The sequence below is a fragment of the Papaver somniferum genome, chromosome 3, assembly GCF_003573695.1.
Source record: "Papaver somniferum cultivar HN1 chromosome 3, ASM357369v1, whole genome shotgun sequence".
Lineage (NCBI taxonomy): Eukaryota > Viridiplantae > Streptophyta > Magnoliopsida > Ranunculales > Papaveraceae > Papaver > Papaver somniferum.
In genome coordinates, this window is record NC_039360.1 from 72,562,688 (window position 1) to 72,588,744 (window position 26,057).

The 26,057-nt window shown below is 37.6% G+C and overlaps 1 protein-coding gene across 3 annotated transcripts; it reads left to right on the forward strand.

The window, feature by feature from the left end:
- Positions 1-598: 598 nt before the first annotated feature.
- Positions 599-14,358, forward strand: LOC113356475 (protein PHOTOPERIOD-INDEPENDENT EARLY FLOWERING 1-like). Of its 3 annotated transcripts, none has more exons than XM_026599628.1 (21): positions 599-980; positions 1,507-1,599; positions 2,650-2,730; positions 2,908-3,015; positions 3,212-3,292; positions 3,392-3,480; positions 3,595-3,881; positions 3,964-4,013; positions 4,828-4,963; positions 5,071-5,142; positions 5,240-5,307; positions 5,391-5,525; positions 6,157-6,195; positions 6,673-6,741; positions 6,919-6,981; positions 7,062-10,176; positions 10,348-10,412; positions 10,572-10,642; positions 11,496-12,273; positions 13,129-13,634; positions 13,863-14,358. In XM_026599628.1, the coding sequence occupies exons 2-21, from the start codon at positions 1,540-1,542 to the stop codon at positions 14,314-14,316; spliced, it is 6,327 nt and encodes a 2,108-aa protein (XP_026455413.1). In that variant the 5' UTR covers positions 599-980; positions 1,507-1,539; the 3' UTR covers positions 14,317-14,358. The 3 variants fall into 3 exon arrangements, with proteins under 3 accessions (XP_026455413.1, XP_026455414.1, XP_026455415.1); XM_026599629.1 differs by having other exon boundaries at positions 11,499-12,273; XM_026599630.1 differs by having other exon boundaries at positions 5,243-5,307.
- The last annotated feature ends 11,699 nt before the right edge of the window (positions 14,359-26,057 follow it).

Sequence of the window (26,057 nt, forward strand, 5' to 3'; positions counted from 1 at the left end):
ACTGTAAGTCATATATGGATTCCTTTAGTTCTATCAGATTTGAATTTTTAAATAGAAATTTCACACTAATTTGGTAGCCAAATACTGTAGAATTTCTAGGATCAATGGTGAATGGCTCGGTATTAAGCAAAATTTTCTCATTGAACAATTGTAATTCTTTGCTGTCCTAATGAAGTTAATTTTTTAGGAAAAAAAATGTTGGCAATCTTGTGTATAAACTGCAATATGAATTAGAAAAGAGAAGAAGGATGCAAACCCAATTAGACAACATAAGTGGAGTCACTCTCAACTTCAAGTTTTCTAATCCCTAGATCCTTCGCCAGTTTCATTCTGTCTCTAATGGCCCAGACCTCCGCAACGTTGTTATCATTTTTGTATAGATGTGGAGCATAACAAGCCTGAAAAGCACCTTGGTCACTAGCCCAAGGATTTTCTATTTCATTCGTATACATACGGGATTGTACTCAATTTTCCAACAAAAAAAGAAAAAAAGAAAAACTTTGGATATGAGACTTGCTCGGGTACTCGCACAAAATCTAGGCTGGGCTCCCATTTGCCAAACACCTCTCAAAACGTCCAGTTTTAAGTTTTAACCACACGGAACGGAACGGGATTGAGCTCGTAACAACAAAAAGAAGTACACAAGAACAACCTATTCTTCTTCGTCTTCTCTCTTCGAAAGCAATCTATTTCCTCCTCAGCTTTCTCAACGAATTACAACAAAACCCGAAACTTTTTCACTTTCGAAGTTTTCAGATCATTCTCTTCCAACTTCATCATAACACAACAAAATAACCCTAGAAATCTAACAAGCGCCTCAATCACTTCGATTCCTTCCAATTCCTCGGAAATCCATTCAAATCTACGTATACTGTTCATTTGCAGATATCTCAGAGTAGAAGAAGAAAAAACCAACTGAAATTTTGAGTTAATGTGTGTGCTTATGAAGTGGCTTTGTATCTTTCCGAATCTTTGATCTGGTGAGTGAGTTTACCAGTTTGTTCCTAAAACCCTAGTTTTCTGATTCAGCTGCTGCTTGTTGGTCTTATGGCAGGATTTATGGAGTTTAACTCTAGTTTCTTAGAAACCCTAGCTTTTACCTACCAATGCATTTTTAGATATATTTTTTTCTTTACATTTTTTTAATTACTTTTGGTCTCTCTGCGTCTCTTGTGACCGGCGTCCTGCCTCGGCGCTCCAAAGAACTCTGTCCTCCCTAGTCCTAACTAGCCTGTGCTATGAGCTGTTTCCTGAACAATTTAACTAGTGTGACTTAGAAGTTGCAACTTTAGAATTTCAATAAATCTTCCTTACTGGTACGATGTTTTGCATGCTTACTTAGTGAAGATTTCTAGTGGTCATGTCGTAGTGCGACGCTTACTTATGTCTATGCATGGACCATGTAATCATTTATGTGAGAATTCATAGGGGAACAATATTTGTTGTGAGAAAGTATCGTTTGATGTTAATGTCACTGTTCTTTTTGATTTTTCTTTCAATGAGCAGGTACTTGATGAAATAGATAGCTGAAAGGTTATTATGGCCTCCAGAGGTCCAAGGCCTAAGGTTGAGCATGAAGCACGACCTAAGCGCCAAAAGGTAAGTTGACTTGTACAGTTTGGTGATTTATTGTGTGTGTACATCTTTGCTGTCATAGTGAGTGGATTTTTGTGCGGTTTGGTGCATCATTTGCATGATTAAAAAGTGCTCTTAGGATGGGAATAGATCTGGTAGAATCTTTTTATTTGTTTTTAAGACATTCTCTTATCAATGATTAATGAGCATTGGGAAAATGGAAGCATTTGGAGTTTATCTGGCCGCATCTGTTGTTGGCTCTTGTTTCCTGCACAGGGCATTATTTTATTTCATGCTTTAGCCACATTTATGTATGCACTAGTATCCTACCATGAGATTTGTTTTATCTTAATACATTTAGCCTTCATTTTTCCACATTTGATGATTTTCTTTGAAATGAATGTGATGGCATGTAGAATCAGAAAGAGAACTTTAAGAGCCCCATTTTAAAAAAAAAATGATGTTTGTGGCCTTCAGGTTTGGTCTTTTCAGAAATTATTTTAGTCACTGATGTATCATCCCACCTAAGACAAGTTATTGTTCTTTATTTACTCACGTGATCTGATATAATTTCTCTGCAAAATCAGCCCTTATTTTAGTTTTGTTGGGGCTCTACAGCTCCGCCAAAGAAATTGGGCATTTGGGTCTCAAGATTCTTAACCCTGTGTGGTTCATACAAAAGTCATAATTCTTTCATGTGAAGTCTTGGATGCAGTTAGACATCTTTTAACAAACATTATGGTTACAATTAAAACTGAGTCTTTCTGTCTTAACTTTGTGGTGTTAACATTGAAACATTTCGACGCTTCCATATCACTTTGATTTGACTTCAGTATTTTTGAAACATGAAATTGGCTATTGGCGAACCCTTCTATACTATGTTAATCAAGGTGCACATTATTAGAGGCGCCGAAGAAAAAAAAATTATATAAAAAAATGGGTGATATAGTTAGCGGTGCGCAAGATATGATTCAGTCAAAATGGTGCTTCTTTCACTTACTAATATGGAACTGGCCTTTTCTGGTCAGAAACTTGTGATATGATTGTCTTTGAAACTTAAATTGGCTTTTGTAGGCACTTGAAGCTTCCAGAGAACCTCGTCGACCCAAAACGCACTGGGATCATGTTTTAGATGAGATGGTTTGGCTGTCCAAGGTATGTTTTACCAGCTCAGACATCTATATCTATTGCTTGGTGCCTTTCTGCTTCCAATAAATTAATTCTCTGTGTCAGCTCTGTACTTATTGCATACGTGAATTGGCTTAGGCGACTTCGCGATCTATGTGATGCTAGTTGCAGGGCAACCTAACTCAATAATCTTGTAAATGGCAGGACTTTGAGTCGGAGAGAAAATGGAAACTAGCTCAAGCGAAGAAGGTTGCTATAAGAGCCAGCAAGGGCATGCTGGACCAAGCTACTAGAGGAGAAAAGAAAGTGAAGGTTTGCCTTTTTTGCCTTTTAAAACGTAGAATTATCTTGAGAAATACCTAGTAACAAGAGAACTATACTGTGTAATACACTTTTGACGTTGCTGACAGGTAGTGAACGCTGCACTTAGAACGTTCTGACTCTTATTTTTTAAGTGCTTACACTGGAACATGACCTGATCATGTTTATCGTTTCGTTTGTGACTCAGGAAGAAGAGCAGAAGTTGAGAAAAGTTGCACTTAATATCTCTAAGGATGTGAAGAAGTTTTGGACGAAAATTGAGAAGCTGGCAAGTTGTTGTATATACAAATTTGAAGTTTCGAGTTTACCCGTATCATTTGATTCTTTACAATGTTTTGAATTTTACGTTCTTCACACATGATTATAGGTGTTATACAAACATCAACTGGAGTTAGAGGAGAAAAAGAAAAAGGCACTGGATAGACAGCTTGATTTTCTTCTAGGGCAGACAGAAAGGTGGAATCTCGCTTTTTCAATTTTTTATTTATGTTTCATTTGCCTGATTCATGCAGGGAAAAACATTCCAGCTAAATGTCTTTCTAATAGGATTCTCTATCTGTTTTCTGTTAGGTACTCGACAATGCTAGCAGAAAATCTTGTTGACATGCCATATCCTCATAAGCATATGTGTCTAGATTCTGCGACTGAACAACATATTAATCACGACGAAGGTGAAAAAGAGGATCAACAGATCAATGAAGATGAATATGTAAAAGATGATGATCAAACTAAACATGAAAAAGAAGAAGGAGATCAAATAGTTAGCCATGGCGATGAAGAAGGAGATCGGCAGACTACACAAGTAGCTGATGAAGGGGAACCAAATGATCTTATGGGATCACAAGATGGCCCTGGTGGTAGGCAGAATCCTGTTTATACATTCACTAAGTTCTTTAACCTCCTTGAATGGCTAACATAGTTTGTATGAATCTTCATCAGATCATATGGATGTCGATGGTGATTATGATGTACAATCAGAAGATGAATCTGTGAGTTTATCTCTTTCTCCCTCTGAGGTGATGTTTGCTGTAAATAGTTTCTAGGAGAGCTACATATCAAACAGAAATACCTATTTAGTTAAGTCTTCAAGATTTCCGGTTGAGTAACATGAGTATTAGATGGCCAACAGCATTCTCAGTTACCAGGAAGAAAAGAGAGTATGAGGTGACAGGATGCTTTTGAAAAACCTGAAAAGCAAATACACTTAATCACATGTAGTTTAGTATCAGCTTATCGGGCCATAAGAAACTCATGCTCCAGATAAGAATATGGACAGAAACCCAAAAACATTTTGACGTATTTGTTCGTATTTTCTATTATGTTAGAAGATCTTTGAACTGCTCGAGTTCTTCAATGTTCTTTTAAAAAGAAACTCTTATTATGTAATAATAATTTGATATGTGATTTCGTACCTGTCAAACAGTTACGGAAAAAAAATTCGTACAAAAACAGTGCTTGTTCTTTCCTGTTCTTTTTCTTTCTTTTCCGGATACTAATAGCCTTTGAACTCATATAAGCTACATTTAGATTATATCTGAATTCTGATAGGAACATGGTGTAACTGATGTTTCTAAAAGTTACTTTCTGGCATCTTACTACTTGGTGTCTTTACTGATTAAAAGTAGCATGTTACATTTGCACACATACTGTACACTTTTTCCCTCATATCAGTTTAAGGTTTCATTTTTATCTTACGGTACAGTGGTCTATCGGTGTATGTATTATGGTTGCAATCTTCTTTGATCTTTCTATTCATCCCCATCTCTGCGAGAGACTAAATTTTTTTTTCATGCGCTGCTACAGGAAGATGACGAGCATACTATTGAAGAAGATGAAGCTCTGATTACTAAGGAAGAAAGGAAAGCGGAACTGGAAGGTTTGCAAGATGAAATGGATTTGCCACTTGAGGAGCTGCTAAAGCGTTACAAGATCAGTACAGGTGATCTTGCATAGTTTGTAAAACACCTTCACTATATTTGAAACACATCTATTCAGTTTAGCCTTAGTTATTATGTTCTTAATTGTAATTAATGTAATCATCATCAGTTAGCAGGGAAGAGTCTCCAGGAGAGGAAGATTCTGCCGAACCATTCAACGAGATAGTGAATCTGGGTGAAGGTAAGAACCAGGATAGAGGGTCTCTCTGTTATATTCTGAGATCCTATGAATTCATTGCTCCGTAAGTTTCTGATATAAAAGAGCGAATAAAATTTAGCAGGCAAGGATGCTCATACTTCTAGTACGACGGATGGCGGTAGCTCATGTGCAATCAGCAATCATCTAGTAAGTTAATTTATTTTTTGAAGCTGGTAGTGAAATTTGGAGTATTTTAGGGTATCACATGGAGATTTTCTGCTTTACAACAGGGTGTAACAAACGGTGATATATCAACGATTAAGGATGAGCACAGATCAGATTCTGATATTGGTACAGGAGGAAACCAGGACGCCAATAAATCTGAAATGCAATCTACATTTTCCGATTGTAGTGATAATCAGGAGGTAAGGAAAATTTGTTCTTTGATTTTGTTTGATCGTCTGCACTTAATATGTATTGAAATCCTATTAGGTTCCAGTTTCTGATATGAATCATTGTGTTACTTCTACTTGTCAGAAAAATAATTACATGGATAACTCATGGTTTTGAATTCTTGGAACTGTATTGTGCAGCCCTCTGGGATACAGAACTCCTTGGTTGTAGTATTTGCCAGTTATTGTCGCATGGTTTTAATTATTACCACCTTATAGCGGTATACGATGTTTTCGGGTAGAAAAATTCTTGTTGTAGTATTGCGTGTTGTTGATCCCATACAGTATTGCCACTGTTGGCTTCAAGATTCTGAGCAACTTGTAACAAGTTCTAATTAGCCATTGGCATTTCTGAGGTCGTAAGTTTGGTTTTAAAAATCACGAGTTAATTGCTGAGTATATTTTAGCTAACATGAATAACCAGATTCGTACTTACAATTAATGTATCTAGTTAGCCCAAGCATCAGTAATTGCGCATGTTGAATATCAGGATCAATAGTGAACTGATATTCTCAGCATTTGATCTTGAGACGGTGTATTTGCATTGTTATGTGACGCAGAGCTCCTTGTGGTTTGTTGTTATTAATTCACTGTTGCTTTGTAGGAGGATGGAGACTACATTCATGTTGCCAGTGAAGAAAAGGTACTAGACAGAAACTCATTTACCTTTGCTTGCTTGTTCTCTGATCAGTTGATTCACTAGTTACTTAATCTTGTTCTGTTTTGTGCATGTACTACCTTGCCATTCGTCATTGCATGATCTCTTGTTTTGGGGTCCAAGTGTTGTCAATAATTGAAGTACACGGCAAAAGTTCTAGGAGCAATAATATTGTGTTCTAGGTTCTAACTATTGTTCTTGAAGAGTGAGACTGAGAGAATTAGTTAGTGGCTTAGTGCTATATATGCACTTTGATTAAGCAATTTTTGTTTTTTAATTTAAAATTTATGGAAGTTAGTCGACAAAGTTACAAACTTGACTTAATAATATGGGGAAAGTACTTTCTTCTGTACAGTACTATAGGTTACTATTTATGAAGTTGTCCATCTTTTATTTTACAATATTTTGTTTGAATCATGTATGCTAATTGATGAAGGATGTCTTTGTTGGATATATATGAAGGATGATGAGACAACCTTGGTGGAGGAGGAGGAGCTGGCAAAAGATGAAGCAGGTGATGCTGTAAATGAGGTAAGCAGTGTGCAGTATAGATTTTCTTCCCTCTTTTTTCTTTTGGATCTTTCTGGTTCTTCAGGATCATTTGGTAACGAATTTTTGTGGTTTTCGACTAATTTATTGGCAAGATTCTAGTTCTCGTGCGTTAGAGTTTTCCGGCTGTTCTACTTAACTTCACTTTTTCCTTTCTAGATCGAACTACTGCAGAAAGAGAGGGAAATACCTATGGAAGAATTGCTTGCAAGGTATAAAAAGGTAGGTGTTAGTGTGAGTAATTTTTTTTTGGTGCTCAGCTCATGTTATCCGCATTGTTTCATATCATCTCTCTTTGTTAGGATTACAATGTGGAGGATGAAGAAGATGATGATGCACATGGATATACATCTGACAGTTCTGAAGAATGTGTGGACCTTCAAGCTCGTCTAGATGTTGAAATGAAAGGGGTTCCTTCTCCAGTGAACAAAGATGCTCCTCTGGAGGCTCAACCTTCTGAATCCAAGCTAATTATTGCAGAACAAGAGGAAGATGAATTGAATATAAAGTCTGATCATGAAAAGGATAGTGATGATATAATTGCTGATGCTGCTGCTGCAGCAAGATCAGCCCAACCAACGGGCAACACTTTCTTGACTACAAAAGTACGTACGAAGTTCCCTTTTCTTCTAAAGTATCCACTTCGTGAGTATCAGCATATTGGGTTGGATTGGCTTGTCACAATGTATGAGAAAAGACTTAATGGGATATTAGCTGACGAGATGGGTCTCGGGAAGACTATCATGACCATCTCTCTCCTAGCACACCTTGCTTGTGAAAAGGGAATATGGGGTCCACATCTGATAGTTGTTCCTACCAGTGTCATGCTCAACTGGGAGACCGAGTTTCTTAAATGGTGTCCTGCTTTTAAAATTCTTACTTACTTTGGAAGTGCAAAAGAGCGCAAGTTCAAGAGGCAAGGGTGGATGAAGCCTAATTCCTTCCATGTATGCATTACAACTTATAGACTCGTAATACAGGACTCCAAAGCTTTCAAGAGGAAGAAATGGAAATACCTGATACTTGATGAAGCTCATTTGATAAAAAATTGGAAGTCCCAGAGGTGGCAAACTCTTTTAAACTTCAACTCAAAACGGCGTATTTTACTGACGGGGACACCTTTACAGAATGACCTAATGGAACTCTGGTCTCTGATGCATTTTTTGATGCCACACATTTTTCAGTCTCATCAGGAGTTCAAAGATTGGTTCAGTAACCCTATATCAGGAATGGTAGAAGGACAAGAAAAAGTTAACAAAGAGGTTGTTGATCGTTTGCACAACGTCCTTCGCCCATTCTTACTAAGAAGGTTAAAGAGGGATGTGGAGAAGCAACTCCCTGGTAAACATGAGCATGTCATTTACTGTAGACTCTCAAAGCGGCAGAGGAATTTGTATGAAGATTTTATTGCTAGCTCTGAAACACAAGCGACACTGGCAAGTTCAAATTTTTTTGGCATGATAAGCGTTATAATGCAATTGCGTAAGGTTTGCAATCATCCAGACTTATTTGAAGGACGTCCAATCATAAGCTCGTTTGACATGAGTGGCATTGAAATGCAGTTGAGTTCTTCAATCTGCACAATGCTTTCTTCCAGCCCATTTTCTGAAGTTAATTTGAAGGGTTTGGGACTACTTTTTACAGATCTCGATTTCAGCATGACCTCTTGGGAAAGTGATGAAATTAAAGCAATTGCTACCCCCTCGCGTATGATCGAAGACCGTGTCACCTCAGTGGATATAGGAAAAACTTGCTCCAGACACAGGCCGTGTGGTTACATGAAAAAAGGTTATGGAACCAATATTTTTGACGAGATTCAAAAGGCTCTTTGGGAGGAAAGATTGAAGGAGGCAAAAGAAAGGGCAAAATCTATTGCATGGTGGAATTCCTTGCAATGCCGGAAAAAGCCCATGTATGGAACAAGCCTAAGGGATCTTGTTACAGTAAGGCATCCTGTTTCTGATATACACCAACAGAAAAGTAACCCTTCATGCTACCTGGACTTCTCCTCAAAGCTGGCTAGTATTGTGCTGTCACCTGTTGAGCGCTTCCAGAGGTTAATTAAGCTTATCGAATCTTTCATGTTTGCTATACCTGCAGCACGAGCCTCATCACCTGTTTGCTGGTGCAGTAAAAGTGGGGCAACAGTGTTTTCTGATCCATCTTTTAAGGATAAGTGCACAGATGTTTTGTCACCCCTTCTCTCACCCATTAGACCTGCCATAGTCCGCCGACAAGTATACTTCCCTGATAGGCGGCTCATACAATTTGACTGTGGTAAGTTGCAGCAGCTTGCGGTGTTGCTCAGGCGATTGAAATCAGAAGGTCACCGAGCATTAATATTCACTCAGATGACTAAGATGCTTGATGTCTTGGAGCCCTTCATAAACTTATATGGTTACACCTATATGCGTTTGGATGGTTCAACACCGCCGGAAGAGAGGCAAACGTTGATGCAGCGATTCAACACAAATCCCAAGATTTTTCTGTTTATTTTATCTACCCGAAGTGGAGGTGTTGGTATTAACTTAGTTGGAGCCGATACAGTTATATTTTATGATAGTGACTGGAATCCTGCTATGGATCAACAAGCTCAAGATCGATGCCACAGGATAGGTCAGACACGTGAGGTGCATATCTATCGTTTGATCAGTGAAAGCACTATCGAGGAGAACATTTTAAAAAAAGCAAATCAAAAGCGTGTTCTTGACGATCTGGTCATACAGAGTGGTAGTTACAATACTGAATTTTTTAAGAAACTTGATCCACTGGAGTTATTTTCTGGCCATAGAGAACTTCCAGCGAACAATATTCATAAGGAGAAAAGTTCTAACAGTGGGGTGGAGGTTTCCTTGTCAAATGCTGATGTGGAAGCTGCTTTAAAGCAAGCAGAAGATGAGGCAGATTATACGGCTTTGAAGAAAGTTGAGCAGGAAGAAGCTGTAGAGAATCAGGAGTTCTTGGATGACGCCATTGGAAGAGTAGAAGATGATGAACTTGCAAATGAGGATGATGCGAAGTTTGATGAGAAGGCCCCTGAGCCTGAGGATCAGAGCACCTCGATTGCAGCTTTGGATAACGATGTTGATGCCATCTTAAATGGAAGTGATCCAAATGATGACAGGGTTCTCACTTTGACTGGTACTGAAGAGGATGATATGCTAGCTGATGTGAAACAATTGGCAGCAGCTGCAGCAGCAGCAGGGCATGCAAGTTCATCGTTTGAGAATCAACTTCGGCCAATTGATCGGTACGCAATGCGATTTATGGATTTGTGGGATCCAATTATTGACAAATCAGCACTGGTTTCTCAAGTTAACTTTGAGGAGAAAGAATGGGAGCTAGACCGCATTGAGAAGTTCAAGGAGGATCTGGAGGCTGAGATTGATGATGACGAGGAACCTTTTGTATATGAGGGTAAGATCGAAGTTGGATTTAAAGCATTATTTATTATATTCGTAGTCTGGTTCGGAATATTATCTCTGTTTGTAACTTGATATATTGTTAGCATCCATGTCACTGCACTTAAGTAAGGTTGACTTTTTCTACCGTTATGATTTATTTTTTGAGATGACAATATTTTTTCAGAGTGGGATGCTGATTATGCAACCGAGGCGTATAGGCAACAAGTGGAAGTCTTGGCTCAGCGTCAGGTCCGTGCTTTAACATTTTGCTTTGGTATTCTGCAAATAGCTTGGTTTTGAAATAAAAATAAGGATCCGTCACATGGTATGCAGAAATTACGTACCCAATAATTTCTGGACTTGAGCTAGTTTTTTTTTTTTTTTTGGTTTCTTTTGGTTGCATTGTAGCTGTTGGAAGACCTTGAATATGAAGCGAAAGAGGCAGAAGAAGCAGAGAAAGAAAAACTTGAATCACTGAGGTAAGACTTCAATTAGAATATTATGGCATTGTGGTGGCTTGCCTCGGGCTTAGCCAAGGATATGAACTATAGTTAAACTTCGATGTAACTCCTGTTTTTACTACTCTTTGGTCATTGGTGTTATTATGAGATTAGACTGTATAGATATCATGTGTGAAGGACTGCAATTATTGTTGGTGCCACAATTAACAAAAACCGTAAAACACATAGCCAATGCCCCTCCGTGCTCACGACATAATCAGCATATCAATAGTTCATTTGCTGCCACATTCCTGATTGAACATCAAGTGTCTACACTCTGCTGTCTACATTGTTGGTATTTCTCTGAAGAATGAAACATAATACTTCAGTAACCTAGGACAATAAATTTGGATGTGTATGTCAATTTTGAAAACGTTTGGCATTCACTCGAAGTATCTCTTCCTTCGGTACTTCTTGTTCAATATATATCTGGCAGGAATGCCCTAGGCATTTCCAAAATCCTTTATGTTTGATGTTTTTAAGATAATTATGACTGTAGGCCCTCAAGTTTAGGTAAAAGCATAAGCATTTTGCAAATAGATCTTCTGACTACTTTTTGGCAACAATTTTGAATGACTTCAGTATTACAGCTTGAATGTGAATGGTGCCGTTATTTTCATTATGTTTCTCGTTATATAAAGCATTGTTGTTATGGTCATTAGTTGGTAATACTACCCGCCATAGGATCTTACCTGTCAATGAGATATTATGTCTGGCATGCACTTAATATAATTTAGAAAAACTACATTTCTGTATTATTCATCCTAATATATGATTGCCATCTGGACATCTGCACATTAAAGTATAATTTTAATATTTTGTTTATTTTTAGCAGGAATGAGGCGGCGGCGGCTAAAACTAAATCCAAACCCAAAAAGAAAACAAAGAAAAAGAAGTTTAAGTCTCTCAAGAAAGGAGCTCTAGCATCTGAAGTGGAAACAACACTGGAGGAACAACCTGAGTATATGTCCATTGATGACGAGTCTATGTATACTGATGGTCTGGATTCTTATTCAGACTTTATTCCATCACATTCACCTGTTCAGAAGAAACGTAAGAAGGCTCATTCCACCCAAAATGCTGATGAGGAGAAAACTAAAAGGAAAAGCACCAAAAAGCAAAAGAAGGGTCCTGAAAGCAGTCGTTCAGCTTTGGAGTATGATTCTTTGGATAAGCAACATGCAGGTGAGTTGATGGTTTTGGACCTTGATCACAGGCCACCATGCAGGAGCAGAATGGGGGGGAAGATATCCATTACGACCATGCCTGTAAAACGGGTTTTGTTGATTAAACCGGAGAAATTAAACAAGAAGGGAAGCGTTTGGTTGAGAGGTTGTATTTCCATGTCTGATTCATGGTCATCATCGGAGGATGCGATACTATGTGCTATCGTACATGAGTATGGGACACATTGGAGCTTGGTGAGTGATGTTATCTATGGAATGCCTGCTGGTGGATTTCATAGGGGAAGGTTTCGCCATCCTTTTCAATGCTGTGAGAGATTTAGGGACCTTTTCCATAAAAATGTATTGTCAATTGTGGAAATTCCCAATAATAATGAGAAGGTCACCAACACGTGCTCTGGAAAGTCCATCCTCAAAGTAACAGAGGTAATACCTTGACTTATGCTAATACTCTAATAAAACAACATATAAGATTGCATGTGTTGCATTAGACGCCTGATGTCTCTACTAGGTTGGCAGGCATTTCATTTGAGATGGGGTAGTTATTTCATAGCTAAATGATATAAATCATAGTATAAGTACAAAAGGCAATGATTGTGTTGTCACTGATATTCAACTGGGCAAGCATTTCCAAGAATGTCATATTATTTCATAACAAGAAAGTGGGAGGCAATAAATGTCTCGTTTTACACCTTCACCCATTAGGTTTCCGGTTTTTTTGTCCTTTGTTTGGCTTGGTCTCTTTGTTTTCTTTGGAGGAAGTGCAGATTTGTTTCATAACAGTCTGTTTTCTCCAGTATGTGTAGTGATGCTGCAAAGCTAATTATGAAAATGAGTCTGGGACTGCAACACATCATCCCTCAGTGAACCACACTATAATATGTTTATTGCAGGCTGATAGTTCTCAGTGCCATCTAAAACTCTAGAAATTAGCCATAAACCTTAAGTTGGCTCTATGGCAGATAATATATTTTTTTTTCCTGAAGTGGAGTCGAACCATGAATAATAAGGACCCGTTATATGAATTTAGACGAATGAATTCTATTCGGTTACTTTTGACTGAACTCAACTTCTGTCTCATGAAAACCTTAGAAGTTCTTGTATCATGAATTAGATGTTTTCTGGTTGTTTAGCTTTTCTTTTTCTTGTAAGGAAGTTCTAACTGTGCATTCACTGACCTTAATTCTTCATTGGTGAAGTATAAGTTTCTTGGAATCGGTTTCATAGATTTTTATAGAAAATGCAAGAAACTGGTCGCTGATGATTCCTGTCTCCTCGCAGGACGGTACTCAAACATTATTAAATGTTACTAGTGATCTGGCAGACAATGAGTGCATCCTCCAGAAGCACTTCACTGCCGTACTTACATCTGTATGGAAGGCAAGATCACGCTTTAAGCACTGGTCTAGCTTGTCATCAACATACCAAGAGGGTTTTGATTCTGCAAAATGGGTTTTCAATCTGAGGAGATGCACAAGGGAACCGCTAAGAAATCTAGGAGCTGTAGGTGAGAGCAGTAAGTTAGTAGCAGCTGCTCTCCAGGATGCATACAGTAAACAGCAGGAAGATGTCTCTCAATCTGAACAAAGGGAAGCCGCTTCCATGATGGAAGAACCATTAGAGATAATACTGGAAGTACAAACTGATCATGAAGATTGTGAGATACCATTACCATCACACGTTAATGTATTGATATGCGGCTCAGATTCACCACATACCAAAAATGAGTCGGCAGAAGGTGATTCACATCTGGATTTGAGAAGCAACATGGCCGAACACCGCTTCAGGTATGCAAACCATCAGTTGCTCCTGCAGCTCTTAGATGTCTTTGACTTCATCCTTCAATCTTATTTTATGCGCAACATAGATTCAATTCCTAGTTGATGGTGAATCTTTGGTTTGGTTGGTACTTGAACTGGCACTTGGTGTTCAGCAGAGTGACGGCACTACCCTGATTTGTTTATCATTTGTTGATGTGCATCATAAGTGATTATTTTTTCTTATGCTGGACGCAGGGGGGCATCAAAAGCTTGCTTTGATGGTGTCACTCAGGGTTGGGCATCATCATCTTTTCCGGCGTTTGATTTTGTTAAATCTCGATCTACCCCTTCAAAACCACAGTCTGCGGGCAAACCTTCAAAATCAAAGCAGCTTCTGAGAGGAGCTTCAACGGAGCAGCCCAGGGAAGAGGAGCATCACACCCCTTCAACAAGTAAACAAACACCCCATATTTTATCCCCCAAAACAGCGTTGACTGCATCTGTTGGTTTCCTTTCTGGTGACAGTGATATTATAAGAAGCTGCACAGGTGGTGCTGATGTTGGTGCCGAAGACAGAGAAGATATCATGGGGATGGATGGATACGGTTTTTATGAAGTGGATGCTACTATTCCTTATAATTATGACTCTTCTTTCATTTCGGGTCTTGATGACTGTACATTGTTACCAGACATTACAGACATTGGATGAATGATTACCAAAATATTTAAAATTAAAGTTATAGATTATTCTCTTATAAAGTGTTTTAAGAAGGCCAATATTAGTTAGTTGAGAGAATAGTAAGTCAAATAAAAATTAAGTTAGGTGAAAGAGAAATTCTTATAAGAGGGTAAAGTAGCAAAACTAATCAAATTTCTTATGAATGACAAAACCATCAGTTCTTTCCTCAGTTTCTCAGTATTATCAGTCACCTCCAGATCTTAAGTTGGCTCAGTAGATTAAGTCCATTTTCAACTGCTCTAAACTGTGTTTCTCTAACCTGTTGGATATCATGATTAAAATCTTACCAAATAGTAGAACAATACAAACTTTATCAAGATAGGCCCCCGGTAGTGGAGCGACTTGTTGCTAAATATTGTGAACCATCGGACCTCTTCTGATGGTATCAACTCAATAAAGCATTTAAAAACTTTTACTTCTTAGTTGATGGATTTCCTCCTTTTACCAAAAAGGAACGAGGAAGTAACATTAAGAATAATGTTCATTCCCACATGCGATTTTGAAGCATGCCGCTGATAAAAACTCTACTGATTATTATGCATTTACCTTTTCGTTGTCCAGACTCCAACCCAGCATCCTCAAATGCTGAGAAAGCATTAGCTGATAACACCTCAGCCCACTGTCAATTTTGATCAATGCAAGTAAGTTTAAGAATGTAATGGAAGGGGTGAAAACTCATCTTACATTAAACGAGTTTTTACCAATTAACACTGTATCTGTATGGCTCAATGATAGAATCGGCCCCAAGCCATGGTGATAGGAACTGCCGGAAAAGAAAAGCAGGATTTTGTTCCTCGTGCCATGGTGATAGGAACTGTCGGAAAAGAGTCCTGCTTTTCCGACACAAGGAACCGAATCCTGCTTTTCTTTTTCGACAGTTCCTATCACCATGGCACAAGGAACCGAATCCTGCTTTTCTTTTCTGGTAGTTGCTATCACCATAGCTTTTTCCGCCATAACGTCTGTTATAAGTATCTTGCACGTAAAGAAAACTAGTTTGAACTGATCCAATGCCATTATCTTTCTTGCTTTTCTTCTGTATGTTAATTCCAATATTCCAACTTTAACTATATATACAGATTAAGGGCGTCACACAAAGATAGGGCTGCACAAGAACTGGTTGAGAGGACCTGGACCGGAGTGGAACCGGAATTATCGGACCGGAATCGGACAGGAACCGGTCTAGACCGGTACAGACACCGGTTCTTGGGGAGGACCGGACTTGAACCGGACCATAAGTACCGGTGATTATTAGCCGTTAAGATCTTAATTTGAGTTTAATCATAGCCATCGATCCTAGGTCTTGTAACTATCTTATATATCGACCATCTCTCTTACTTTTTCGTTTTTTCTTACAACAACAACCATTCACTTCTTCTTCCCCACGATCTCTGAGTATGTATTACCACCACCACCACCACCACAACCTTCTTCATCAGCGAAATATTCCTCAAATTCAAACAAACTTTCCTCAAACTCAACCATCTCCCAGTCTATATCCTTGATTCAAACAGGAACCTTCATCTGTTGTAGCAACATCAAAGAAGAAGATGAAATTAAAGATGGGTTCGAAGATTAGAACATGAAGAAGAAGATTGTCATGCCCATGTGAGGTTTTGATTTCAAAAATATCTTGATTTGAGAAATCAGTGAAGTTAGGGTTAGGAGAAATTCAAAATAAGAGTTTGAAGATGAAATTGAGAGTTTAAGGGGAAGATTTGAGATGGGTATGATTGATACAGAGTTAGGGTTACGTCTTGGATTCGAATTAGAAAAATAGAGGATTAGGAATATGTTAGGGTTCTCATAGAACCATTGAAGGTGTTGAAGATTATTGGATTATTGATGAGCTGTGATGAGTTGCTGAATTGAATCCAAGTGAAGAAGAAATTGAAAATAGTTGTCTGAGTATTAGTTAATCAAGGTAAGTGTTCTTATCATCAAATTTAGTTTAGTTATTCATTTTAGTTTTGAGTTCTTAATGTTGAGAGTGATATAATAATTGAGAAAGGGTTTACTGTGGATGTGAAATTATAAATCATTGTTAGTGGTGATGTTGAATTAGTAGAATAGAAAGATTGTTAAGTTGCAGGGAGAAACTGAGCCGGTGGTGGTAAGAGATTAATCAGATTGTGGAAATGGGTTTGTTGGTGAACTGGAGCTGTTAAATGTATGAATTGGAGTTGGACTGAATTTGGAGATAATGGAATTGGATTGGTTCTGTTGGTTGTTAAGAAGAAGATATGTGTTAGAACTTAGAATTATGCAGGGTTGAGCTTTATGAACTGAAATGGGTTAGTTTGATTGAATTGCCTTGATTAAGGGTTTGAGAATTGTTTCAATGGAGTTGAAGTTGCAGGGCACGTCAGGTTAACTGTGAATGAAGAATATTGGGTAAAAAATCCGATACCGGAGGACCGGTACAACACCAGGTACAGGTACCGGTCCTCAAAAGGAGGTACCGGTCAACATCAGGTACAGACACCAGTTCCATAAGAGAACCGGGCCGTACCGGAGTATGTACAGCCCTACACAAAGATGTTGCTTCACTTTCAGCAAAAAAAGAAAAAAACTCGCAAATTAGGTACCGAGAACACAAAGATTGTTGTTTTTTTTTAAATCGGGGGTTACATCTTCTTTAGGATTTCTTGTTTAGGTTCTGTCCCCAACATAAAGATTTTCTATCACTAAAATCCCAAACCCACTATTTGATTCTACTTGTTTTAAATTTAAGTCTTATTTTTAGAATTTAGTACTCTTTGTTCATTTTGGTGTTCTTTCATTCTCTATTTCTCTAATTTAGAGTTCCGGTAAGTTTTTTTTTTTTTTTTTTTTTTTCATAATTCAGATCTAGGTACATCTCCTCTTTTACGTTGATCGGAGCTTAATTTTATGAAATCTGGTAGCAGTTTCTTTTATTAATCCGGGTGTTTGTATAACTCGGGATTTTCTTTATTTTAATCCTTAAGTTTTTGCATCTAGGGAAACTCCATTTTTAATACTTGATTATTTAATAAGCTCTCTTAAATAATTAGTCGCTCACGAGTCGGGTACAATGTGTCAAATTAACAATTCACTAAAAAATAATACATTTTTAACTACCCATACAGACTCATGTGAAATATAAATTAATAATCCACATAAACACATTAGTAATTTATGAAGATTTTTTGAAAAATGATTCAATTGTCTTTAGATTTGTTCGTGTTAGTAGCATGATTTTTATATAGGAAATCCTTTTTAATGTCAGTAAAGCAGTATATTGAAGTTCAATATAACATAAGAAGCATAATAAAGTAGAATGCAGCATCCAAGTTAAGTTTTGTCCAATGAGTTTCCGGTGATTCCACTTAGAAGCAAGCTTCTTCGGCTGGCATATTTGAACTTCGTGTTCTTCTTCGGGTAGAAAAGGCATTGAGTAATTGAACCAATAGACTGCTTCTTTAATGATACCCAGAATTGGTTGTTCTTTGTTGTTGAACACCTTGATATTTCTGTTTTTCCATAAAGCTCACATAACACAACTTCCCATTTTGAATGCTTCATAGTTCCTTTTTTCAGCAAGCCAACCTGCGATAATTTTCTTACTGCTCATGCCTTCATAATGTTCAGTTCTACAACCAAGAGGTGATCCAAAGAAAGTAGCAGCTGCCACAGGACAATGAAAAAAGAGGTGCTCTAGGTCTTCAACGGCTTCTTTACAAATTCTACATTCTTGGTTAATGCCGGTAACGTGTTTCCCCAGATTCTTAAATATGGCTAGCCCATTATGAAGAACTCTCCAGATAAATACGAGAATTTTAGGGGCAAGTTCATTAATTTTCCAAAAGATTTTCCAAGGAAAGGTGTCAGTAGAACTAGCAGATGAACTAGGTTGTTTGTCTTTAAGATATTTAATGAATGATTTGCAAGAGAACTGACCGTTCGGGTGTGGTTTACAAATCAATTTATCTTCAGTGGCTTCTTCACCATTTGGCTAATACATGTTCAGAATTTGAGCTGCTGACTGAGGATGAAATAGCTGACTGATGAGGTTTGAATTCCATCTGGTAGGTTCATGCAATATTAAATCAACAACTTTGTTGATGTTCTCCACAGAAATGTTGTCTTTCGACTCAGGCCTGCAGTTGGGAAGATTAATAAGCCATGGGTCTTTAGTAATGTGAATGATTTCTCCGTTTCCGACACTCCAAACACATCCTTCCTTTAGCTCATATCCGCATTCCATGATGGCTTTCCATGTTGAAGAACTTCTGGAGTTTGCAGTAGCTTCCCAAAAAGATTTGCCTCTGAGGTACTTAACATGCATAATTGTTCCCCGCACATAGTTCCCATCTTCGAGCATTTTCCATCCCAATTTAACTATTTGAGCTTTATTTAGATGAATCAGGGATCTGATACCTAGCCCACCTGTCACTTTTTCCTCTAGAAAGATGTTCCAGTTGATGAAATGAGTTTTTTTGGTGGTATAATTGTGGCCCCACCAGAAATTTCTAATGATCATTTCTATCTTAGCTAGAACAGTCTTGGGAAGAAGGGAAGTAGCCATGAAGTACGAAGGTATCATCCCAAGAACATGTTTGATGAGCACAATCTTCCCCACATGAGTTAAATAATTTCGCTTCCATCCAGCAAGTTTATTTTCAATATTCTCAATTAAGAACTCGAATGATTCAATTCTGTAAGAAGACTTGAGAAGTTGAAAACCGAGATATTTGTCGTTGCTCTCCATTTGCTTAACTCATAGGATGCCAGCTACCTGATTTCTTCTCTCTCTTCTAACCCTTTTACTGAATAAAATGGCAGACTTCTCTAAGTTTGGATGCTGACCAGACCATTTAGCGTATATGGACACTATGTCTTGAAGGCTTTGAACAGTTCTGTCATCTAACGTGCCGAAGAAGAATAGGTCGTCGGCGAACATGAGGTGAGAGATAGGAGGGGCCCATCTGTTGACCTTGTAGCCATTGTATAAGCAATCGGATTCCATCTTTGGAATCATCCAGGATAGCCCTTGAGCACATAAAATAAAAAGATAGGGTGAGAGGGGGAATCCCTGTCTCATCCCTCTCCCACTGTTAAAATGCCCTTCAGGGGTTCCATTTACAATGATAGAGAAAGATGTCGTGGTGACACAATTCATAATAAGTTTATAAGTGTTGCCTTTTATACCATAAGCTTTAAGACATTGACCAAGAAAACTCCAAGAAACCCTATCGTAAGCCTTGCTGATATCTATTTTGAGAGCAAAAGCTCATAAGACTGAATTAGAATGGTTCATAGAGTGAACTAGTTCTTTGGCTGTTAAGAAATTTTCTAGAATTAATCTTCCCGGTACAAAAGCAGATTAATCCTTGTCAACAAGAGTGTCAAGCATGGGTTTTAGTCTTTGTGCTATTATTTTGACTACGATCTTGTATAAAATGTTACAAAGGGCAATAGGTCTGTATTCTACAGGTTTTGAAGGGTGTTTTACTTTAGGGATCAATACTAGATTAGTGTGATTTAGACCCTCGGGGATACTAGAGGAAGCAAAAGAGTGTTTAATAAGAGACATTACCTCCGAGCCAACTTTGGCCCAGCATTTTTTGAATAATATTGGAGGCATACCATCTGGTCCCGGAGACTTGAGAGAGCCCATGCTTTTGAGAACTTTCCAAATCTCCTCTTGAGTAGGGATGTCGCTGATAGATTTATTCTCCTCATTGGTGAGTTTGGTATCAGACCTAAAGTTGACTGCGAAATTATGGTCTTGAGGGTCCTTGTTGAAGTTGCTTGAGAAGTGTTGAATGAGCATCTTGGCGATGTTGTCCTGGCCAGAGACACAATTGTTTTGGTCGTCTCTTAAAGCTTCAATGGCGTTTTTCTTTCTTCTCTGCTTGACTGACATGTGCAAGATTTGGGTGTTTCTATCAACATTTGGAATCCAGCTACTTTTGTTTATTTGTTTCCAAAATATTCTCTCCACCTCCATGAACTCCTCAATTCTTGTTTTCAGAGCATCCTCCTCACGTCTCATGTCTCTAAAATGAACTGATTTCTGCAACTCAAGAAGATCTTTCTTTGCTTCTTCGACAGCTCTTGTTATATTCCAAAAAGTTTTCTTCCCCCAGTTAGCAAGGCTGTTGCCAACCTCCCTCAACTTTTAAGTTGTACTTCTAGTCGTATTATCCCAAGCCTTTTGTATTTCATCTTGAAAATCTGGGTGAGCGGTCCAATGATATTCGAATCTGTACCCTGGTCTTCTTCTTTTACAAATTCTGTGAGTATTCAAGTAAATTGGGGAGTGATCACTTCCCAGTCTAGGGAGATGAAACACTGCAGCTTCAGGGAACATCATCCACCAATTGGGAGAGCAAAGAACTCTATCCAGTCTTGCATATATAGGAGTAGATACAACAACATTATTAGTCCACGTGAAGGCTGGACCACAATAACTCATATCAATTAAACCTCTATCTTGAATCATTTTGTTAAATTCTCTGTTGTGGTTGTTGTTTTCAGTTCTACCACCACTTTTCTCCTTAAAAGTTCTTATTGAATTCATATCACCGATAATGCTATAGTTATTGCTCAAAGAATCAATATAATTAGAGAAAGAAGACCAAAAAGCGTTCCTGTCACCTCTAGCAGGGGGGCCATACACACACAGTAAGTCCCAAGGAGGGTTTAGAATCTGTCTAACTTCACAGTGAATGAGATTGATACTGCTCTTAATGATGTTGATCTTTACATTGTCATGCCACAAAAGTATTAAGCCCCCTTTACTTCCCACTGAAGTGACAATGAACTGGTTGTCAAAATTGAATTGCAGGATAGTTCTACTAGCTTTACTACTATCTAATTTAGTTTCAGACAAGAACACTATACTAGGATTACAAGCCTTCAGGAAGGAATTTAGGTGACGAATTGTCGAGAGATTCCCTAACCCTTGACAATTCCAGGAGTAGATTAACATTGAGCTTGTGGCTGAATTAGAGCAGCCACCACACCCATTTTTTCATAATTAGATGAATTAAATTTGGTTCTTGATTTTGGGTTCATTTGGTCGATATCCATCGGTTGAGGATTGCGCTTTCTTCCACTTAAGATTTCCTCATCACCCACCCTCTCCTGCGTATTGATTTCCTTCCCCTTTCTTGCGTCTTGTTTCCACTTCCCCCGATTCTTCTTCCATGCCTTCTTACTTTCCTCAGATACGAGCAGATTTTGACTATCATCACTTTCATAATTATTGGTGCTATTTGGTGAATTTTGATTGATAGGTACCAAATTAGGGGTTATCACCTGCAGATCGGGTAATGTCTGAATCTCTTCTTTATTCTCAGTTATTGGAGACGATTGAATCTGAAATGGGTTTTCTTTAGTAACCATTTCTCGTTTTTGGGTCTGAGTTTCTTTGGGGGTGATATTACTCTTCAGTTCCATCTTCTTTGATACATCGTGATGTAGGTTACCATCACCTCCCAGACGTTCGTTTCCAGCTGTATGATGAGGTTTAGTCCACATGCTCCTCTCAGGTACGTCAATCAAGTGCCTAATAGATGACTCGGTTTGAGACGCAATCTCCACTCTTGGATGAAATTCTTGTATTTTACTCGTGATTTCTGAAATAGCAGAAGGTTGTTGTAACCCAGAACTGACAGTCTGCATCTCTGATTGTTGTCGGCCAGTAATTCTGATCTCCTTCGTGTTTTCATTATCGACAATCTCTCTGTTCTCCATACCTAACGGGATATTTGAAATGGCCGGACTGCACTTTTTTGCCGGAATAACAATCGGAGTAGCTGAACCTTTATCTTTGCGTTTGAAATCGACTCTAATTTCTTCAGGGTAGTTGGCAAACCTTGTGTCTTCCATTTTAGCACTAAAATCTTCCGGTGAAAGCTTCAATTTTTCTAGATTTGATGATTGAACTGGACATTGCTTCATGGCATGTCCAAACAGACCACAGTGGTAGCATAATCTAGGAAGTTTTTCATACCTGAATTGAGCCATAAACACTCTCTTTGATGCTAGAGTGACTCTCATCTCCTTAGGTAGGGGTTTTGTGATATCGATTTTAACCCTAACTCTTGCATACTTTCCCCATTTATCAGCGTCTTCATATGTATTGGTTTGAGGGGTTCCAAATCTTTTTGCCATACCATAGATTTTCTTACTGTTTAACATGCTGATTAGTAACCCATGGATTTGGATCCAGAACCATACATATTTGAATTCATATTCCTCTGGAAGTAAATCACCATCACATCTTTCTATAGCCATTAATTCATTATTTAAAGCCCATGGAGAACTTTTCAGCACAACTTCCATGTCACATAGATTTCCAAATCTGACTTTATAGATATTTTTTCCTAGATTTGATATTGAGAACTCACCAGAAGATTTCCAAGCTTTAATTAGCATCTCTTTAAGAATGAAGAAAGCATAGCCTCTACCTGTGACTAGTTTAAATACAAGGCATCTTTTCCATTCCGGTAGACAATCTTCTTGAGTTTCTTCTTCTTCGTACTCTAGCTCTTTATTACCATCTAATAGATTTGACATTCTGTTTATTATGTCTTCAAAATCCTGTGGATTTGCTGAGGTAGAAGCCATGACGGAGAGATAAAAAAGTACCAGAAGATATAAAGGATGGGAAAGAGAGAGTAAAAGATGACGACTAGACTAATACTTTAACTAGTACCTAAAAAGAATCATCACTGCGGATGAATAAATGGGAATAAACACCAGGGGATAAATGAGAATCAACTGAAAATGGTTGAGATTGAGAATCACCAACAATGGTGAGAACAAGATGTTTTTCCATAGTCAAAACACCGCGGCCAGAGTCAAGACCGAAGGATCTTACACTACTTATAAATCTGATTACATATCTACCGCGCTGCTTACAAATAGAACACGTATCCGCTAAACTGCTTTCAAATTCGAGTATATATCTGCTACTTACAAACTCGAGTATGTATCTGCTGCACTGCTTACAGGAAAAGTACATGTTTGTTAGAATCAATGATAAATAAATTAGAAATTTTTTTACGTCACATATATTGTAGGATCATACCAATTAATCTCTAATATTTCTTTAATACAATATTAAATCATAGGAAAAATAAAGGAAAACCTTTATATGCACTGTAAACACAGAAAAAGCTATACAAAATTAGCACATATTTCAGTATTTCACATATGTACTCATGGATCAAAGAAATAAAAAACTGACAAAACTGAATAAAACAGAATCAGAAGAAATTTCTATCAGTACACCATATACGTACTGCGTATTCATGAAATAAAATCAACTGCATGTAAAGAAGAATTCATGAATTCATGAATATAACATAATCAAAGCACATATTTCAGTATTACACATACGTACTCATGGATCGAACCCAAAAACAATGGAAAAACTATGAATAAAATAAAATCAGAAGAAGTTTCTATCAATACGTCATATAAGTACTGCGTATTCATGAACTAAAAAATCAAACCGCATGTAAAGAATAAGTGATGAATCCATGAATATAACTGAATCAAAACACATATTTACACATACATACTCATGGATCGAACCCAAAAACAATGGCAAAACTCTGAATATAATCGAATCAAAGCACATATTTCAGTATTACACATACGTACTCATGGATCGAATCCAAAAACAATGACAAAACTCTGAATATAACCGAATCAAAGCAGATATTTCAGTATTACACATACGTACTCATGGATCGAACCGAAAAAAATGACAAAACTCTGAATATAACCAAATCAAAACAGATATTTCAGTATTACATATACGTACTCATGGATCGAACCCAAAAATCAATTAAAAAACGCGGCGCAACACAAATACACTCATGGATCAAATCCAAAAACAATGACAAAACTCTGAATATAACCGAATCAAAGCAAATATTACACATACGTACTCATGGATCAAACCCAAAAACAATGACAAAACTCTGAATATAACCGAATCAAAGCAAATATTTCTGTATTACATATACGTACTCATGGATCGAACCCAAAAATCAATTAAAAAACGCGGTGAAACACAAATACACTCAGAGATCATACCAAATCGACGAAAGTAGACTCTTCCAGTTTACTATCAACATCAGATCTAATACATAAACATTAGATTTTGCTATAAACATGAAAATTTCTCTAATCCGAGGAAAAAAAACCTAAACTAAAATAAGCTTTTGAAGAAGAAAGGAAAAATGAAAACCTAAACTATGCCAACATTAAGGAAGTGAACCTACCAATTAATCTTAGTTTGAATTCACGAATTGATCAACAACTCAGAAGATCTTCATAGCGGGAGCTCTTCACCAAACCACAGATGAGAAAATGAAGAAGAAGAAGAAGAATAAATCGAGAAAATGAAGAAGAAATGGATTTGGTTACTGCTTTTATATACTTGAGGGTGTTTTCGGTATTTAAAAATACGTCCTCATATTTTCCACACGTGTGCAGGACCAGGGCTTAAAAAATTGGGTCCATTTTTCTGTTTTCTTTTTATTATGAACCTCCGGTTACTGGGCTTTAATGGATGGACCTGCCACTAATTAAGAACACTATAATAGGATCTATAGGTAATTCCTACGTAATAAATTTATCAATAAATTAATAATTATTAATTAATATATAAATTAATGATTAGTAGTTTATCGGTTAATTAAAGTCTCGCGTGGTTAATAAAATATGACTATTTTTGAGTCGTTTGTTTACAAATGAACCAGATGGTGTTTGAAGAAAAATGAGATCTTTGCTACTTGTTTGGTTATTTTCTATTTGAAATTGTTATTTTTTTTTTTTGACAAAATTTGAAATTTTTATTGAATTGGAGATTTTTGTGGATCTTGATTTATCTGTTTTTGTTTATCTTTGTTACAATATTGAATTGTGTAGGCGTTTGGTCCATTAGCTATTTAGCTCAACAAGAAGATTTGTATGACCAAGCTGGCGTTCTCATTGTTAACGACTGAAGATGCTTTATGTTTACCGTTCTTTTACCCCCAAAAATATCCAGCATACTGATTCATGATATTCAACCCAGAACCCACAACGGGCTCCAACAGGTTCACCACTTCCCAACCAAGGGCTTGAATCCACGACACATGGGGGTGTAGAGATGTGGGGGGAAAAAGCGGTAGATCTGTAACAACTTCGGTTAATGAGGTATTAGAAGGACTTTTTCGCAGGAAGGCTTGCTCAACGGATTACCAATGGTGATATACCAGAAACGATTGGGGGAAAGTAGGTGAGATAGTATTTTTCGACGGTTTTAAGAAAACAATAACCAATGTAAGTAAATATCCATTACCACAGCATATCTTAGCCAAAGGTCTGTCGACTTCTTGCCTTCTAATACCAATCTTCTGCACACACAATAAAAAATGGACCGGTCCATAAATATTTAACTCCAGGGGTGAGCAAAACACCCAAATTGGATGTTATCCAATCCAATCCTTATTTTAGCGGGAGGGTATCCGATCTGTCTCTAGATGAATTAAGCGTACGTTAAGTTTTGAAGTTTTCACGGGTTGGACGCGATAAATCGAACGTAGATCTACCAATACATCCACGCGAGATACACTGGTTATTCTGTCTCGAGCCTTTTCGACAAATTCCTAGAAAAACTTTTCGAGATACACTGGTCATGTCATCCCCACTACACGGATACAATTGACTCCTAGCACATC

What these genes read in the sequence shown, in the direction of transcription:
- LOC113356475 (XM_026599628.1), top strand. Translation starts at nt 1,540, where the DNA reads ATGGCCTCCAGAGGTCCAAGGCCTAAGGTTGAGCATGAAGCACGACCT. An exon ending in ATTGTAGTGATAATCAGGAG is followed by an intron (nt 5,526 to 6,156) that starts GTAAGGAAAATT and finishes GTTGCTTTGTAG; the next exon opens with GAGGATGGAGACTACATTCA. An exon ending in ATGGCCGAACACCGCTTCAG is followed by an intron (nt 13,635 to 13,862) that starts GTATGCAAACCA and finishes TGCTGGACGCAG; the next exon opens with GGGGGCATCAAAAGCTTGCT.